The sequence below is a fragment of the Hirundo rustica genome, chromosome 6 (genome assembly GCF_015227805.2).
Source record: "Hirundo rustica isolate bHirRus1 chromosome 6, bHirRus1.pri.v3, whole genome shotgun sequence".
Taxonomy (NCBI): domain Eukaryota; kingdom Metazoa; phylum Chordata; class Aves; order Passeriformes; family Hirundinidae; genus Hirundo; species Hirundo rustica.
In genome coordinates, this window is record NC_053455.1 from 37306031 (window position 1) to 37326598 (window position 20568).

Sequence of the window (20568 nt, forward strand, 5' to 3'; positions counted from 1 at the left end):
CTAATCCTCGATGATTAACTGCATTCAGCATGACAACTCTCTCTGAGCCATTTTAATCACTGTTGTGAGGAAAACTGAACGCATCAGTTACTGTACAAATGTAACTGCTCTTAAAATCCTGTCCCTGGAGGAGTCTGAGGCACTTGGAGGACCAGAACAGTCCTGCTGCCTAAACTGATAATAGTTGTTTCATTGTTGCTTTGTTGTAATACTTTCCTTCCTCCCCCCAGTAATTAGTTTAAAGCTATTTTTTGAGCATGCTCTTTTCATATAAATGCACATTCTTCCCACACTGACAAGGAATTTTAATAGCTAGCTTGATGTCACTGCATTTGTTCTTTAAAAAATTTCAACATGTTATTGTGGTTGTCTTTATAATAGTAAATATTATGCTTGTACTTTCCTAAATTTTAGTGATTTTTAGTAAACATTGATAACTCACTTTTAAATTGATAATTTAAAAGAAAAGAAGTTGCCATGAAGGGTTCTTAGTTGCCATCAACTACTGCCTAAATTTTCTAAATAGGTATCTCAAAGGATGGGTGACCTGGAGCAACATTTTAGTTATTCATTGTGAAATGTTGTGTCTGAAATCATAAATCCATATAGATAATTTCCTTTGTATCACTCTTTACATGTGTCTTTGTTAAATGCATTTAGACGATATGATGTGCGTGTAATATTAAGGAATTTAATAACACGTACATGGTTAGTGTAAAAGTTGAAGGCAGTTCATTGATTTTGCCAAGATATTTTAGGAAACTTCTACCTTCTGAAGAAATATATTCTCAATGGAAACATTCCTGGCTTTGTAGTGGTTTTAGTAAACTGAATCCAGTGAGTCTAAATCACGAGCAGGTTTTTGAAATCTGTGTTTGTGCGTTGAGCCAGACTGCACGACACCTATGGTGAATCTCACCTGCTGCCATCGCCTGTTCCCTCCCACCTGCTGCTATCGCCTGCTGGTACTTACTTGACTTTCAAAGGAAGCTAAGGTTAGCCAACACAATTAAGAGAAGCAAGTTTGATTGACAGATATCTAGGTAAAATCTATAGTAAAACCTTACTTTATTTTGTAAAGTTTGATCTTTATTTTTTTAAGGGGCTAGAATTTTCAGCTTCTAGGTGCTGGTTATGCTTACATTTCTGTTAGCATAAGCAATGGTTTAATAAAATACTTTATAATCAAAATTTTTCATTCTTTTTCTTCCTTTCCTCCCTTCCTGTGTTTTTTAATTATTTTTTTCTCCTGATTACAGGCCATAGTTGCGAAGCAGTGGGTGGCAGTCATAGCTTCATAGATTTCTATAGTTTGGTCACCTGCCAATACAATTATCAACTTGAAAATTAGCTGAGGAATTTGACAATTTGGAACAGATTTTTACAAATTCAAGATTTTATGGAGATAGTCTTAGCTTTTGTAGCTCAGTCAAGGGCCTGTGGTCTTTGAAAGCATCTGGCAATCTTTTCAGGCAACATTTAAATAACTCTTTAGGGATTATCGGATACGGTAACAAAGCAATTGTGTTGATACGCCAGGTATAGTACTTGTGCAGTTGAAATCAAGAGGGTTTCAACTGTGCATTACTTTCTTGTCATTATGTTAGCTTATTGCAGATAGTAAGAAACTATGAGATAATACTGATAAAATACGTACTTAAGAATAATGTTTTCATCATGCCAGTGTAAAAAGTTCTTTATGCAAGAAGGTGGGATGCAATTTTTCACAATTCTTACTTGCCACACCCATAGCTTGGCTTCTTTTGTGTCTGTCTGTTTACTTCAGTCTTTTCTGTATTTTTCTTAACTGAGATTGCCTTTAGCTTGAATTTTGTCATCAGTATTCAGTTATATTCATTATCTTTTCAACTACTTTCTTATTTATGTTCTTTTTCTTCATAGGAATATAAAACATGACTGAGTCAAGTACTTCATTGTTGCTATTAACTCTGAACTTGGCTTTTCTTCTACCTATATTTCAGTTTGAACTGCAAAATTGTATCTTAACATTTCTCCCCTTATACAACTAGGTCTTGGTTTTACCTGTGTCAAAAGTTCTTAAAATACCTAGTTTATGGTTGTCTGATATGTATGTATAGTTGAAGTACATAAGGCACAAATAGGTGTTCTGACAAATGCTGGTGAAGGGTTAATAGACTGAATCAGAAAGTAAAATTCTTGAGTACGCATTCTAAAGATTATTGAGAGGAAAAAAAAAAAGAAAAGAAATTCTATTCCTAGTTATGATGTCACTCATTTAGTGATAAGACCCAGAATATTATCTTGAAGTAGCTGGCAGATAACTAAATCTGAATTTTATTTTAATATGATTTTAATAATTAATGAGCAATCAATAGAGTATACTTTCAGAGAGATGATTGATTGAAGTATCCTTTAATTGCAGCCTTTAATTAGAATTGATGGCTCACCACCCTGGTTCTTGTCTATTATATTAATAATTACAAAATTGATTTGATTCCATTTTAATTCTGATCCACTGAGGAGCTGTGGCGCAAATTCACATCCTTGCAAATGAAGGTGACTTCCTGACAGAGATCATATGGCATTGCATCTTATTTATGTGCATGAAAATATGTGCATGTAAACTATAGTTGTTAACGTAATTCTGTTTAATCATGTCCTATCCAATTATTTATTTTAGGCAGAGTGAAGGAGAAGTGGCAGCTACTGGGCTGTTTTGCTTCTATATTTGCCCTTTTATGGTTATGTTAAATATTTTTTTTAGTCAGACACAATGACAGTGGAGTTTTACAGAGATAGTTGCAAGAATGCCTGGCAGTTGATACAAAACGACTTTAGATATTAGCATTATCAAATATTCTTTACTGGCTTTTTGCATTTTTTTCTTCTATCTCTGCATGTATTTTTCATATGAGGCCATTGTTAAATATTTAATGAATGTAGATAGCAGTTCCTTTGGTTACTTAAAAAAAATTTCTAGATAGGTGTGTAGGTATCTATACATCTGCAAATGATATAAAAATAAAATAAAAATTATATAAAATTATCTAAAAAAATCTCTTTCCCCATGAACAAAGCAATGCCTTACATTCATTCATCCTTTTTACTTTTGATTGGCCTACTTTCTTTTTGATGTCCATTTGCTTTAATAAATCTCCAAGTTCTAAAGGATATAGTATTCTTTTTCTGATACTGGGAAAAAAAAAAAAAAAATATCCCAAACCCAAAAAACTGTCTGAATCCTTTGTCATGGATTTTCAGCAAACTGTAATTCACTCTGCTTTTCTATATCCTCCAGGTGACCTGTTAGATGAGATATCATAGTGTTGATTAGAAAAGTTAGTACTGTAAGAAATATTGTGAACAAAAAAGTTGTTCTGAATCCTTGCTGTCTTAGGCCAGTGATGTTTGTAGGTATTCCACCTTATGATTAGAATACAGTGGAAATTTTTGTGAAAGATCTCTGTCTTGTGTGTGAAAAAGATACAGAACTTTTCCCCAAAGCAAAACTGGTCTCGTTGGTGATCTTTTTTAAATTCTGGGGTTTGTTCTTCTGGATTTCCTGCTGGCTGCTTTTTTTTTTATCATGGCTGTTCAGCCACACCACTACCTAGAACTTATTCCTTAAGCATTTGAATAGCAACTGTCTTAGATATTATTGAGTAATGGATAGAAAAGCCTTGATTATTTCAAGCTATGTTTTCATGTTCATGTAAAGACCCAGAGAGCAGAGAAAGAGATTCTTTGGTTCTTTTCTGATTGGTTATCACTTTGGAGCTATGAGATGCACATTTCCTAGGAGCTTTTCATGACTTGCATTGTAGGTATATCTGTATTAGATAGTTGAGCAGGGTTCAAATTCCTGGTTGGGAACAGTGAGCTCTAATCGCCGCTAGCACGTGAAATTTCTGCATGTTACAATTTTTGGCTAGATCCTTCACTCTGACAGAAGTCAGATGATGTTTGACAATTTCTGGAATGAGCATCAGCATTGTAGTGATTTACATGCTACCACTATAACCGCTTTGTAGTGCCTGCATCAGAGAATTATCCTGAGGGGATTTCCTTTAAGATATTTGATTTGGAGTCAGCTTGGAAAGAAATGCGCTTCTAATAGGACAAAGTAATAAAATTGATTAGGGAAAATAAAATTTACATCAATGAGACAGAACTCTGAAGCAGACTGCTTTGCAGGATATGTGGCGTTCGAAGTTTTTTGTGTTAACATTAATAAAACTATTTTTTTTCTTTTTTTTTTTTCAGAATTTATAACTATGTGCTTCTATATATACATCAGGGAAAGACAAAGTTGAAGCATCAATTTTAAGCTTAGATTTCTTTTGAATACCTACCATACAAAACAGTCTTTAATAACTTGAGTAATACCTACCTCCCAGTAATACAAAAGAAAAATAGTGTGTCTTGTTAAAATGTTGAGAGGTGCATAATCCTTAATTAACTGTATTTTGAATTGTATGTGCCAGAGGTTGGGATATAGCAAATCATGAAATACAGCTCTTAGGCATCCAGCTCCTAACACTGTCTTCATACTTGTGAATCGTTTGTGCTGCCTATATTTTACTTAACAGATAGTGAGAAAGCAGTTTTCCTGGTGCTTGCTCATCAATGTAAATAAATGTACAAAAAGATAGGTGTCTTTCCAGTTGTATTTCTCTCTGATTTTGACCACCACTGCAGAGAGCTTTTTGCAGGGTAGAAAAAGGAGAGATCTGAGAAACAAGCAAAGAATAGAAAGTCCTAGCCTACCCTAGTTCAGAAATTCTCACCTACTTGAGTTTGTGGCATCTAGAGCAACTCAAGTCATCTGGCTTTAGATGTTGCACTCTTATGCTGCCATTTTTCTTAATCAACAGCTTACACCACACTCCTTTCTAGTCTTTGCACATTTATTTGCATTTTATGTCTGTCTGGTGCTACTGAAGGAAGTCCCCAGTGTGTCTGCAAGGAAAAGGTGAAACTGCATTTGAAAGGAGTCTGTCTGCTTTGGAAAACTTTGTAATTTTTACTTGCATTTCCTTGAGGATTTTTGCTGCAAAGTTTCAGATGAGTGACTAAATCTGTAGGGAAAGGAAGCTACTTCTTTGTAGGAAAATCATGAAGCCTGGGTGATTGCCTTTTGGGAAGCCTGCCTTGCTTTAGTAAACACTGACTTCTGGGTTTTTTCTTATCTTTTTTTTTTTTTTTTAATGAAGCGAAAAATTTCATGGGATAAAGGAGGAAGAATGAAAGGAAAATAAGTTTCTTGTCTTAAGTTTTTGTGCGTTTTTAAAGGATTAATATATTATATATAATATAACCTTATAGTATCTATTGGCCACAAAACTTTTCTTTCACAGGCTGTAGTCAGGAAAAATTCAGGAGGGATTAAACAGTACTGCTGCTGCACACCTAAGGAGACGTCCTATTACTATCAAGAAAAAGAGCCATGGTAATATGATACTATTTCTGTCAGCCGTCTGAAAATACTACTTTCATCAGTATCTACTGATCATCTTGTCTGCTCTGAGAGCTTGCTTGCAAAACTTTCTGTGGTGTTGCCACCTACTACAGCAGAACTTTGGACTTCAGCCACAGGAATTTAGCTTTGGCCCTTATTCAGAGAGTTTCTAGACTCCATTGTGATCAGCCCTTTGGACCCTGGATTACTTTCCTAATCCTGTAAAATAGAGTATCCCATTTGAAAAAGTAGCTTGTAGCACAGGTACACAGCTGTCCAGTCATGTCAGTTAAAAAAATACATTTCACAGAAGCACAGAATAAGTCAGGTTGGAAGGAACCACAACGGGTCATCCTAGGCCACATGGCACAGGATTGCATCCAGATGGTCCTTGAAGATCTCCAGTGAGGGAGCCTCCACAACCTCCCAGGACAATCTGTTCCAGTGCTCAGCCACTCTCACAGTACAGAAGTTCTTCCTCACGTTCAGGTGGAACTCTGTGCATATTTCTTCCTATTGCTTCTAGTCTGATTACTTATCACCACCAAGAGCCTGAATCCTTTCTCTTGACACCCTCCCTTCAGATACTTAGACACACTGATGAGGTCCCCTCTCACTCACCTCTTCTCAAGGCTGAGCAGGCCCAGCTCCCTCAGCCTTCCTCTGTAAAAGAGATTCTCCAGACCTTTGATCAATGTTGACTCTTTGTTATCTGTAGATGTCAACAGACATGTAGATCTCATATGCTGATAAAGTCATCTGCTTTGTTTATAGTTTTGTTTATTTAAGGCATTTCTATAAGATCAATAAATAACACTACTTTGTAATTATTTGATTCAATGATAGGAGAAGTTTCATTTAAATAAATTGTGCAAGTGGTGTTGAATTGCACCTAGGTGAATGTAGAATAAAATTTATAATGCCAACTTCAAAAGATACTTGAGTGGGTCATGGTTGATGATATAATTATGTATGTGAGAAAGGAACACTACAATAATAATCAAATACTGATACTTAATCTGCAATTCTAACATTGTGCAAGGTCAGGTGGAATGCTCTGTAAATTTGGTTTGATTTTAAACTTGGAAAAAACTTAATGAGTTAAAATAATTCTCAGGAAAAAAACCCACTGATTCTACTATAATTTAATAATTCTAAAAGTTTGGGAAAGTGGCTTTTCAAAATTAATCTTAAAACCTCTGTATCTGTGATGATTGCTTATAAATTAACAGCTGTATCTCTGTTGCCACAGGCTTAAATTAAGGTTCCAAAGTCCCATAGGTTTTGAATTCCATAGCATGTTAACAAGAAACATACAAATATAGAAAGGTTCATGTTCTAAAACTGAGCACAATGCATGTAATATTCATGATTACTAAGGCAAACCAAAATACAGCATTACACAAAATGCTGCAGTGAAAAACAGTGTAGAAATTAAAAAGGACCAAATGACTAGGTTCATCATAATCAACAGTCATGTGGTATATTTTTTGCTTATCTTGTATTTGTACATTTAACCTCCTCTGCATATCTCATAATTTTGTTATTCAATCTAAAATAGCACCCATTGTTTAATGACTTTATTTTTTTTCCTCTCTCTTGTTCAATTTGATATTGATCTATTAAATAATATTTTTATTCCTTTGTATGTGCATAAGTACCTCCGTTACTACTTGCTACCTTATTTTCAGGTACCTATTGTTTCAATCATTTGACCCTGTCTAGTGCCCTACAGTCTGCAGTATGTTTTATTAGGTGTAGTTCAAAAACCTGGGAATAATTCAGGCATTGAGAGCTATAATTATGAGAATTATGATCTCATAATTTTTCCTACTTGAATATAACTGTCATGAATACAAGTCAGAGTGATATTGATATCAGGATGTAAGTATCATGGTACACAAAAAAATCTACCACATGTTCTGAGCAGGAAAAGCAAATTCAGTAGAGGTAACTATCTGCTTTTTACACTTGACACAGTATAGTTGCTCAGTACTCAGGAAGAATTAGAGCTGCAAGACTTCCTTTAAAGATCTTTGGATTTTTTTTTAATAAGCATATTTCTAAGGGCACCATTTACGACTGTAAAGAAGGTTTACACGCTTCATTGACAGGCAAAGTTCAAAATGTTCCCATCCTAGTTTGTCAAAAACCTACAAAAGGGCTAAATACACAAATGCATAATAATTGAATTTTGATTTTTTTTTTTTAATATATGCATATACTATTGCTTCTAAATTATGATTAGGACAGTTTTAAACAGGACACTTGATTTGTTTGATCAGTCTCAGTGTTACCTCACCTGATGTTTTTGTGAAACAGCATTGGATGCTTTATGAATATGATCTGCATTTGACAAAGTGATGAACTTCTCTCAGATAATAGAATTCTTACATGCCTTTAAAAGATAAGCATCTTTGGATTGGAGAATGATGCTGTGAAATCCTCTGCTAAAGGAAGGCATTCCTTTATGCCTATACTTGCTGTCCCTTAGACAACTTCAGGAAAAGGTTCTGTCAGAGACTGCACCTTCCTACCTTAAAAAAAATGCAGATCTGTAGGGAAATAGGCTTTATTAATTCCAGCTTCATGAAATTACTTTTTTTTTTTTTAATGTTATTTTTGTCATGATTCTGATCTTGCTTTTTCCTACAAGAAAAAAATTTAGAAGTGAATTTTGTATCATACAGGAGTAAACAATCCATGGATTAAATGGTTTGAGAGAAGATTAAGCAATCTAATTAGGCTGGTAAATTCTTTTTCAAATGGGCAAAACCAATTTTCTTGACTTAAAGCAAAATAGGGATTCTACTGCATTTGGGGTTTTCCCCATTTTAGGATGTATTAGTCCATTATTAAGCTATTATACATATTTTACATTTATCTGTGTTTATTTAGTGCTATAAAAATATTTCAGAATGAATAGGAATTTCATTTCTATTTTGGGCTGGTTTATTAGTTTCGAAGAGAGAAATCTAAAATTAGATTTGGAGAAAAGCAGGCAGATTTTAAAACCTGACATAATTCTGATACACTTGGTGAGTAACAGCATTAGGAGCATTCTCCATGCTGTTGAAACAGAGGACATGTTGTTATTTATAAAGGTTATTTTCAGTCTGTGCCTTGTTCTGAGTAGGCACACAGTTTCAGAAAAGAATATTTTTGTGTACAGCTGTGAAATATTGTCTAAAAAATTGCAAGAGATCAGTGGATGTTTTTTCATTTTGTTTATTCTTGTTTCTGTTTTTGATTAGAAACTACTTACTGCTACTTTTTTTATTTCTAGACTGGAATAAATGTTTCAATGCTAGGCTTTTGCCTTAAGTTAGTACACAATTCTTCATTTGTAGTTGTTCATACTCAAACCTGTTTCACTTGAGAGAGCAGCTTCTAATGTCCTTGGTATGTGCTTGTACCCAGAAACATGCTAGACATATTTCAAATACCTCTATCTAAAAAAGGCATAAAACATGGATATTCTTATATGCAATCATTCTTCTGATTTTTTTTTTTTTTTAAATTGAGCTGTGTTTATTTTGGAGCATATTTATTTTGAGTATATTTGGGTCAAAAGTATTCCTGACTGGCAGGCTTTCTGCCTTTGCAGAATTATTTGATTTGTGCCAGTTCTTCTCCTGCCTTTTCCTTGACTTTTACTGTTTCCAGTCAATTTTCCTGTCAGACAAATTAGACAACTCCTTTGGTGTTAAGTAGTGTTAGTTAAGAATCATTAAAAATCCTTAATGGACAGTGTTTTGGATATACAAATTTAGAAATTAATCTTCCCATTCCATTTATTTTCATATATCACTTTTCATATTGTGAAAATGTAACTACTTTTCTCTGTTTGCTGACGCTTAAAACGTATTCTTGAAAATGCATGTTGCTAGTATTTTAATTACATTCCAAATCTTAGCAAGCCATCAGTCGTGCACCTTTTCCACAGATTAACGTTTTCTAAGTCTTCTCTCCACAATCCAAAGGTGCTTTTTTTTTTTTTTTTTTTTTTTTTTCTTCCCCCCCCCGCCCCAAAGAGATGTGTGAGCATGGCTAGTAAATAAGGAAAATCTGAAAGACGCCACAAGTATTTAAGATTTGAGGGCAAGAAAAAGTCATTATCTTTATAGGTGGCAGGTAATTTTGGGGTAAAAAAAAGAAAAGGCAAAGAGTTGTTAGATCCCTCAGGCACATAAATGCTTTATGGCATTTTCACACCCTTGTTCAGCATAATGTACATTACTGCCATTCATTGGCTTGCTAATGAATGTGAAAAATTGTACTTTATTTGAATAAATGATGCCATCTGAGCCTGTCACAACAAAATTAAAAAAGCATATCAGAGCACTACCACCTACTCTGATGCTGTTATTTCTAGGGATGAGGGATCATAAGTTTTTGTGAGCATAAATGCTCTTTAATAATCCAGCTCTTGCTGGCCAATGTGATCCTGCTGCAGGAGTGCCTGTCCCAAAGGCTCTAAGTACCAGGTGGTACGGGACCTTGGGAACGGTGTTTGTTTCTCCTCCCCGCAGAATTACCAAGCTTCAGCTTCTTTACTGTAACAAGGAGGAAGTTCTGCAGTTGGAGGAAAAGGGAGGAACAGAGGTATAGCGACTGCACCCTCCCTCCTTCGCACCCCCAACTGATGTACCTGCAGTGCTCCTCTGCTGCTGAAGTAGAGAAGCTTTATGAGCACCCCTGGTTTAGTGTTAAAGAAGGGAACAGACTCAAAAGACTGTCAAGAGCAGGGCTGTCCCTGGTACAGAATTCATACAGGTAGTTAGCACAGATTAGATACCATCCTTGAGGTTCACATTCTTCATTTATAAATCTGCTGCCATCCTATAAAAATGAGCTCTCAGGCAAATAGAGAAAGGAGACATTTTCACATGTATTAGTAACTGTAGAGAGTCTGATTTTTAAAGATGGACTTGTCTTTTGTTGCCTATTGAGGAGAACAACTGGTGTGGTTCTTAGTTCTGTAAAGTTTTTCTTGTGTTACTGCACAGCAGGGCCATGGAGGAGTATCTGAGCACCAGTAACTTACTCAGATTAATTAGAAATTCCAGCCCATTATGCAACTCTTAAAAAGTAGCTGTGGAAAAAATCCTGTGCCTTGGAGTCCTTTGAGATGCAGATTCCTTCCCTCAAATCCAATAATATAAATAATAAACACATTGAAATCTTGTACCATTTGTATAAATATTAAATTATTACATTATTCTTTTAAATAGTTGAAAATAGTCACAAAATGACTGGCCTTTAAAAAAGGCTCCTGTCTGGCTCAATCAGTACTGGCAGGGGATCTTTTGTTCACTTCATCTGATCCTCATGGGCACTGCACTTCCCAGGGCCATTATATCTACCTTGGCTATTTTAAAAGTAATTTTGTGCAAGAATGAAAATAGTCCAGCAAATACCTGTGAAGCAGGAATTTTTGAGTGCTTAGGAAAAAAGAATGTGTAGCTATAAAAATAGAGAAAGAGCAACTGTCATCCAGCGCAAAAAGTTGTGAAAGAGTCCTATTTAGAAACAGTTCTGCCTACATAACATTTTCTACTCCTTTTTATTGTAGACATATTATATGACAAAATACTTATGAATTTATATAAATATTCTGGTGGGCAGAAATGAGTGTGACACTGTTTTTTGAGGAAAATATCTCTTTATTAAACTTCAGTTTACCTCTTACAGTGCCAAAATCATTTTACATAATGCTTTCTTCCTACACCGAGGTAAAGTTTTTAATGTTGCCATAGTAATTATTATAGCTTTATTAAGAAGAGTAGTTCACTCTTTATGTTGTATCTGTCTCTGGAATACAGTATTGTGTTATGTGTGTATGTAGTGAGCTTTGAGGAGCCCTCCATCTTACCTAAGTTAACAGTTTCTTTTATAATTAAGGGTGAGGACTTCTTCTCTTTTTGGGATGATTCCATCTAAATGTTGATGGGGTGCACTGTTCATGGACACCCCTGTCTTTCTTAACTGGCTACATTGGACTCAGGGCATAAATTCTAGAAAACTAAATTTAGGGGAGATTAATGCCATTCATCGAAAAATCAGCAGGACATGCCATAGAAGGGCTACAATCTGGCGATCAGGAAGGAGCTAGGAAGACAAAAATAAGTGTGACATACTGAATGTGTGAGCAGTAATCAGAAACTCTTCCTGCCTTTTTAGCATATAAACTCTGAACTAGAGTCTGCTTCTGGGGAGCTATGGATTTAATTTAAAATACACTATTATAAAATCTACTATGAGCAGCATATGGAATTAGATTAACACTTAGAGGTGAAAAAAGAAGGACCTAGATACAAAGAGATTGTGGTTTGTGTTTGTGCATGTGTGTTTGTATGGACCTATTCCAGGTGTGTGTTATAATGACTGCAGCACAACAGGAGCTCATCCTAGTTTTGACAGGACATTCTTAATCTGAATGCAAAAGGATCCTTATCCCTCTCCTCATATTTCTGGACTACTATGGAGAATAGTTCTAATACAGTTGCTATAGCATGTTTCTTTACGTTTCATTCCTACCTGGAATTACACTTGTCTCTAATGTTTGCCTTGAACGCTATAGATAAAGGTAATTTCTTTCTTTCAGGATCATGACTTAATTAAAAAAAAAAAAAAAGTAATAAGCATACTCTTGAAAAATTATGTTCCCCTGGTCAATGTTTTCAGTGTTTACCTGCAGTATATGGAAAAAAATATACATGCAGTGACAAATATTTTAGTAGAATTTCTAATCTAAACTTTGAGTATGGCTCATTTACCAGAAGTTTGACATTTAGTTTGTCTAAACAAATAAATATCAATGATTGTATTTCTTGAGCAGCTCAGCTTATCCAGGAGGATTTTCCAAAGATTTTTCACTGGCTTTTAAACTATGGAACTTGAGAAATATTTTTAAGGAGAAAAGCTCCCTTGCTGATTTCAGCTGTTACCACTCTAAATTATAAAATGTATCAGTTCCTACAATTTCTCAGAGTATATATTTAACTGTTTAAATGTGTGGGGTTTTTTCCCTTTGGTTTGGTAATTGTACATGTAGGAGGCATTACGAACAAAGGTTCATATTACTATAACATAGTATAAAAGCAGTAATTGTCGACTGAATATTGCTTTGCAGGAAAAAATAGTCTCACATTCTTTTGTTAAAAAAAAAAAAAAATTCCATATATGTTGAAAAACAGTCTATTTCTTTTCTTTCTATTCTCTTTGAAAAATAAGGTCAGTTATTTTCTTTTCTCCAGTAGATATAGTCTTCTGATTGTATTGTATGTGCTTGGTTTTTAATGAATTTGAAAGCTTTGCTTACCATAGACTTTCACATTTTCACCAAATTTCAGTACTGGATTTTCAATAAATGTTTACTTACTTAGGTGGTTACTGATAGGGAAAAAATAGTAACCCTGTGCAATATTCCAAGCACTGATAATCTAAAAAATACATGAATAATCAAATTGTTATATTCCATTATTAGAAAGTATCATAATGGTTAGCCCATTTCCTTTTGACAAAAAAATCAGAAGCATATCGAAGTCCATCAATCATATTACCACTGTTAAGGCAAATTGAAGCAGATTTCTGTTTGTTAGCAGAGAATACCATGTAATCTGGGGCTCATCAAAACTCATGTGATTTTTTTTTTTTTTAAGGGGGAACATATAAATAACAATGATTAAATTTAATTATTTTGTATTTTGTTTAAATTCTATGTTTTATATTCCTTTTTTTTTTTTTTTTTTTCCTGTTATGTAAATGTTATGATAGACTCTGGTGGGTTTTGTTTCATTAAGCAGTAGTTCATTTGTTACAAATAATTTTACAAATAATATATTAAGACAAACATTTCCACAAACAAAATTATTAAAGGTACAGTGCTTCTGTCCATGGCTTGAGGGCTTTCCTATTTCCAGTACTTTCATATTCCAGAAACATGCTCTCCCAAGACATAGAGTGTGTTTACTTTCATAGTGGCCATTTGGGCATTAACTTGCACACATACTTTCTCTGTGTTTCTCATCTAAGTAACACTCCAACATGAAACCATAGAAAGAAAAGAAATCTCTGGCCTTTTCCTTTGGTTGTGGAGACCATTGCCACCTTTTGCAGTGGAATTTTTTTTTTTTTTTTTTAATGAATAGCTCTTAAAGAGTAGTTGTAATCCTGTCTCTTACACATGACATTATAATAATAATTAGTAATCATCTCTCTTTATGTAACTAAGTTTCTAGGAAATCATCATCAAAGCTGTAGCTGATACATAACAAAAGAGTTTATATTCAGGGATTGTTTGCTTTGTAAGATGACTCATCATCTCTTTTAAACCTTTAATAATGATGAGGTTTGATTTTTTTAATTTCCAGGCTTTCTGTCTTGTTACCCTGGTTTTTCTGAGCCTTTTGATTTTCTTAGATGGAGTCAGATCTTTTTAGTTATTGTACAATATTAAGAGCAATTTTCTACCTTTCCCACAGATGTAACATAAACAAATCCTTTGTTTTTCATTCTCTGTCCTTTGTTTGCATATTTCTAACCTGAAAACAATTGTAACTGACAATTGGTCTGGCCACTGAGGCTGAGGGGTGGAAACCCCAAAAAGCCAATCTTCTGCTAGACCCACAAATGTATAAAAAGTAAGAAATAAACAAAGGAGCTCTCTTCTCTCCGCTCTCTCAGCTAGGAGCTGGATCGGAAGAACCTCTGCAAAAATCTCTTGTCCGCGTGTGATTGCTTTGTGTGTCTCGGTGACACTGTCTCACATGGGAATAATCAGTTTCTTTAGTCATAACTACAGTAAACCTAGATTCATGTAAATCAGTCTTGTCACCAAATCGCAATGGATTGTAAACTTGTTTTCATATAACTCTTGAGTATTCAGACATTTAATAAGTTTTTCAGAATTTTTAAACTTGATCCATTTCAATATCTGAGTTCTAGTGAAAGTTGTCACTTAATCACAGTAAAACAAATTGGTGTATATGTGGGTATGAATACGGATGTGCACACATATGTGCATGGCTGTCCATGTGTCATGCCTAAAAGGTGTGTTATTGACCTGAGTTCAGCAGTCGAGTTCTTCTGCTAAGGGCAGTAAGGCTTCCTGTGAACACACTCTTATTTGTGTGTGTGTCCTGTGCAAGCAGATCCGACATTATTTTGTCGACGAAAACAAGAGCAGAACATCAGTGCCCTAGAATTTCTACCAGCCCTTGATTCCCCTTTCAGTTTGGGAGGTCTGAGATCATTAAGCTTTGCTTTGAGAGACGCCTTTTTGTCAGTGAGGAATATGTGCAGATTCTGTGTTAAGACCAGTTAAGTCTCTGTCAAGATAAAAAGGTAAAAAGGATAGGAGAGAGAAAAGAACTGAAGGAGAAAACTTGAGATTTCTGTAACACTTCACACATCTGTGGGATGTTCTTACGTGTTGCATTTAAGACTGTACATTTTATCATTTGTATGGCAAAGGTTTTTTGTATCTGTTGAAGGCCTTGTGAGGTGCTTCTAATGCATTTGAACACGAAAACATTTTTATTTTATGACTTTTCATTTTCTGAGGCTTTGTGCAGAGGAAAAGGTAAATCCAAGAAAGTGTTTATCAGAATTTCATGTTAAGCAGTTTACTGAAAATTTTTATTTTCCTTGGGAATAGTGTCAAAGCACAGTCCAATATATTTTGCCAAGGGGTTTGCAAGATGAGTTTTTGGCTGAATTAGTCTGTGTAGTGTTCTATAGAACCCTACTCTAACAGCCAGTAGATCACAGGTCACAAAAATGTGTGTATGTGACATTGGGGTTGGCAGGGTGCTGTACTGGGAGTCGTCAAACAAAATGTTTAATGTAAATGAGCAGATGAGAGACTGTAGTGCAACTTTTACTTAGTTAAGGTTTTAGCTTTGGCTTCTCTCACTAAAAGGTTCTCCCTTTTAGCATCAAAGAAATTGGCATGGTACACTGGAAAAATACAAGGAGATTTAATTAGGGGATGTATTGGGATTACACTGGGCTGCTATTGCATTGTGCTTTTTAGGTTTTCAAATTCTTTTTAAGATTGACATAAAAGCCCAGTGTATAGTTTATAGAGTCATATACGCCATAGATTTCTGAAAGGTACCATGCATTCCCCAAAACATTTCAGCTGAGAAGTGATTCTTATTTTCCAAAAATACAGAAGCACATTTAACATTTAGTGAGCATTTCTGTGAGTACAGAAGAACTCCTACATTGAATCAGAGTCTTTAAGTAAGCATTTTAAATTTTAGTGGCAACCGTATATAGGTACGTGCCAGTATAGTATAGAAATACAAACATCAAAAGCATCAGGATCGCTTATCCTGGTGCATCTCCTGCCATTTATTCTAATGGTGGCTTTAAAAGCTGTATCAGTTGTCCAATAAGTAATATTCTCAGAGAAAAATCATGGTTTGTTGTTTGGAAGTTCTTGAAAAAATTAGTGTGCTGTCCAAGGATATTTGCCAGAAGTAACATTTTAGATAGTTACATGAGGTAGGAGGAAAAATGAGTTCTTAAAATAAAGTTATTGCAAGCCTGTTTATGTTTTAGTCCTGATTTATTAGATATTGAAAGAGTTTTTTGTTTAGTTTCCTGTAAATTGTGTGGTGCCTGGTAATAGTTTCACTTTTCCCTCTCCCATGGAACTGGAGAGGAAAAAAGAAATATTGTAGCTAATGCTACGTTAAAAAAAAAAAAAAAAAAAAAAAAAAAAAAAAAAAAAAAAAAAAAAAAAAAAAAAGCCCCCTGTAAACTAAACAAAATAAACTGAAAACCAGATAAAGGTTTCCCTTTTTCTGTGATGCTATAAAGGTTGGTCATGTAGCTGGCAATTTTTCTTTTTCTTAATTCTTGTTAGTTATGGTACTCCAGCATCTGAGTGAAAAGCTATTACAGTTGTGAAAGAATATGACAAGATTGCTTCAAAAAGATTAAGACAATTCAAAACTGTGTAAGTGTAAAATTCCTCCACCTTTTTAATTTTTTTTTTTTTTTGGGGGGGGGGAGGGCACATGACTATCAAAGCAAATGTGCAATTTAAAACTTTAATTCAGTATGAGATGTGGTTTTGCACAATTTTCTTTTTTTCCATGGAACAGTGATTTCTGCTACTACATCCTAGTTTGTGCATACTGAAACGTAGCATGTTTGGTCTGCGGTACGACATGCGGCGTATTTTTATTATGCTGCACCTTCTAAAACAACACAGATTGAAAAACACCCTTTGGTCACTTAGTGTCAAGTCTAACGAAATTCCTGTTTAGCACTGACTGTTTTCCATTCCAGTGTTTTGACAGAAGTCATCCCTGTTGAGTGCTTTCTGAATGAGGCTCCCGTAGCTGGCCGTAACCCGATCCGTGTTTTGTTTCAGTGTGTTGTCTGCTGACCTAGAGAACACTTGCATTAGCTGCATTGATCAGTCCACCTCACATCTCCTCATTTAGGAGACAATTAATACTCCCTTGTAAAGACTCCCCAGAGCATTTTCTTGGAGCTGGGTTGCTTTACATGGAAACCACAGGCGATGTTTGCAAGAGGGGAGGGAGCCAAGTAGGAAAAAGAAAAAGGGCATCAAGGAAGCTTTGTCTAGGAACCAAATTTCATTTGCTGTGGTGACTTTCACTCATGTCAGTCAAACTGCCTTTTCTGATAGAGCATTTGGAATAGAAAATTAGCTGCATTTTGAAGTTGATTTGTTGAAAAGGTGCTGTAAGACGTCGCAAAAATATTTTAAAAAGCTTTCTCTTGAGAAATATACTTTTGATTGGGAGACTTCTATGCCTTTGTGTTAAGAGTGTAAACATTCTAATTTTATATTTTATGTCAAGGATTAATAATCTCACATATTTTGAAATATTGGTTGACATGTTTTAATCCTAATTTTAATTGTTTTAAAATAAAATATTTTGATAGACAGGAAAAAAAAAGTTTCTTATTCTGTCTTTTTTGCTGTAGTGCTTCTACCAGTGTTGAATTTCAGTATTGCCCAACACTTAAGATAAAAATCAGATTTTAAGTATATGTGAATATGTTACCTTAAGAGCAGGCAAGACTCTTAGTGTGCTCCTTCATCTTTAGGTAATAAAATATTTAATATGAGCAATCATCCACAGAAACAGATGAAGAGCATGAACTAATGAAACCCTTTTTTTTTTTTTTCTTGGAAATTCCTAAAATTAACATATTATTCTCTGTTGAAGTCTATGTTGCACTCTTTTAAGGAGCATATTTTAAGATCATAAAAGATGATTATATAAACATAAAATTGACAGGAAGGGAATTTTATGGAAAAGGTTGCTTACCACTCTGGTACATTAATCTATGTGATTCCATGCAGGTTGTACCATGGAAATGAGGCCAACAAACATGGGGTGAACTTCAGGAATTGTTGCAAACTTGTTAGTGTTTGCTACATCATCACATTGTCACTTTCATTTTCTTAGGTAGAGTGAATGAATTTTATGTGAGAAAAGATTAATTTGTGACCTTATCAATAGTATTTACTAGGAGTATATAAATGAAAAAAAAAAAATATATATTTTTGTGCTAATTCCATAGCTGATTTGTTATTTTTCTCCCCTCCCCGTAGTCTTGAAGCAAAATATGTACTGATGCAGAATAGAGATATGTATCTGGCTTATCTTTGCAACACAATATGTTGCTATTGTATTACTATATTTTTAGGAATACACTAATATCTTGATAGTTCACGGTATAATTGTCTTCTCTTAGTAGAACTGTCCTACTGGTATTTGAAAACAACAGTGAGGCAATGAATGTCAAAAAAAATTGTATGTTGGAAGTGTAAAGAATGTGGTTTTGAAGCTATGTATTATGTGAAATTTTAAAGCCATTTTACTTGAGCATGTATGTTGTCTTAAGTTGGTATTCCTGCAGAATGAAAGTGGAAACTGCAATATTCATTTTTTAAGTTGCTTTTAGGTTTTAGGGAGTTTGAGGAGGTTTTTCCAACTCCTGTCAGATGCTGTTTTTCAAGTAAAAACTGATTTTTTGGAACATAAATAAATGGTTTGATATGTGGAATACAGAACATGGATTGTGATATGTCATACTCTTATCCTGAGGACTGGGGGGGGCGGGGGGGCGAGGGTCTAATATTTGTGTAGTGAGGATGTATCAAACTGTAAGCCAATATGTAAAATAGTCCTTTTTTTGCTATATAGTAAAGCCATTTAATCATCTAAAACTAATCTCATCACAAAAAAAAAAAGAAAAAAAAAAATAAAAAAAAAAATCAAGGAATAATTTTTCCATAGTTCAGCATCCGTCTTTAGCCATCCTCTAGATGTTTTTAAATAAGAAATCAGTAGATAAGAACTGGTGTTGATTTTTTTTGGTAGCACAAACAGAACAATTTCATTTTGGAAGAAATTTGAGTATTCTGACTGATGATATCCAGGGTGAATTGAAAAGTTAGTGATTGTTGGATCTACACCAATAGGAGTTGTTTAAAATATCTTCACATCATCAGTATGTTATCTCGGAATTCTCTCATTTGTGCTTTCAGGGAAGTATTGCTCATTGGTTTTGCAACATCGCCTTTGAGTGCCATCTTTGGGCCCTAACTGAAGCAGTTTGTGGGATCTTGAAGAATCCACATCACTCGGATGGATTTTTGCTATTTGCAGGTACTACAGAGCGGGTGTGTCTGATCCAGGGAACAGTCGAAGCACTAAATGCAGTTCATGGCTTCATTGCAGAGAAGATTCGAGAAATGCCTCAGGATGTGGCCAAGACAGAGCCTGTCAGCATTCTACAGCCTCGGACCACTGTTAACCCAGACCGCATCAAACGAGTGAGTTTTTGTTTGGAAATAGAGAGTCACAGCAGCTCCTTGGAAGTCTTAAAACTTAAGTGGTGGAAGGGGTAAACATAACATGTTCTTTAAAAAAAATGTTACTTTAGACTTTATTAACTTGCTGGTACTCTTTTTCCTTGTGCTTACATGTTCCATGTTTCTCAGCAGTTCTTTTAGATAGTGTTTTATAAATTCCAATGCCGTGCTCTAATGTGTTTCTTTTATAAACCTTTCTTTACTGTATAAGGTGGTAATAGACCTCTAGGTCTTAGTTAAAGATTGTTGAATTTTAATCTTAAAAGGTGAACCCTATGTAAATCTTAAGTGTTACTAAAAATCACAGATTAACTGAATGTTCTCTACGTTTATGTATATAAATAAAAGAAAAAAAGTAACTTTTTTCCAGACCCTAAATTAGATAATTTAAAATCTTACCTGTAAGAACTTGAAAACATAAGGATAATTTGCTTGGGAAGCTTTTTACAATTTCATTTGATGTTATTTTTGGCATATTTTTTGCCTATTTTTTTACTGGCTTCATTCAAAATCTTTGAGTACTGCAAAAACTATTTGCAAGCTGTTACTGCCCGAGTTCTTTGTTCTTTGATTTTCCATACAAATTTTAATTTTAAAAAAAATTTCTCTGCAAGGAGAATGGGAAATATACCTCATACAGGATTTAAAGTTATTTTCCATTGTATTGAAAAAGAAAAGAATGAAGAAAGAAATTAGGGAAGATTAGTAAAATTTTGTCTTTCTCTCTATCCTGTAGAGGACAGATTTTAGTTTCTCACATATCCTATGTGGGAGAAAGATTATTTTGTCCTTCTACACTAGCAAGGTTTAGTTTCCTATAATTTGGTTGCTGTGAGCAATTATTTTACTTTGTATACAGTGACATACACTGAGTGCTTATATAAAGATGTTTTTGAACAGGATGAGTTTGCACCAGGCCACTTTAGATGGATGAAACTGTGCATAAACCATTCATATGATTTCTAATATTTACTACTATTTATTTTTTCTGTATGCAATAACTTTACATAAAAATTACTCTAAGTAATTTATAAGAAAATACTAAAAAGAAAGCCCCCCATTTATTTTATAGGATTAATTTGTCAATTATTAGACATGAAAATGATTATGCCTGAAAGGGAGAGAAAAATCTGAAACTGAGCTATGTTTTGACTAGCTTTTCTGCTGATAAAATATTGGATTTTGTGCCAATATTTCTTAGTCCAGTGGGAAATGAGTGTTCTCTATTACAATAAAAAGTGGTTTTGCCCTT

At 34.4% G+C, this 20568-nt stretch overlaps 1 protein-coding gene across 2 annotated transcripts in view; it reads left to right on the forward strand.

The window, feature by feature from the left end:
• NOVA1 (NOVA alternative splicing regulator 1) overlaps positions 1–20568 on the forward strand; it is a 144266-nt gene that overhangs the window by 88910 nt on the left and 34788 nt on the right. For both annotated transcript variants that reach the window (XM_040067809.2, XM_058421097.1), the window contains exon 3: positions 19111–19277. In XM_040067809.2, the coding sequence (XP_039923743.1) occupies positions 19111–19277 (167 nt within the window). The remainder of the gene's footprint in view (positions 1–19110; positions 19278–20568) is intronic.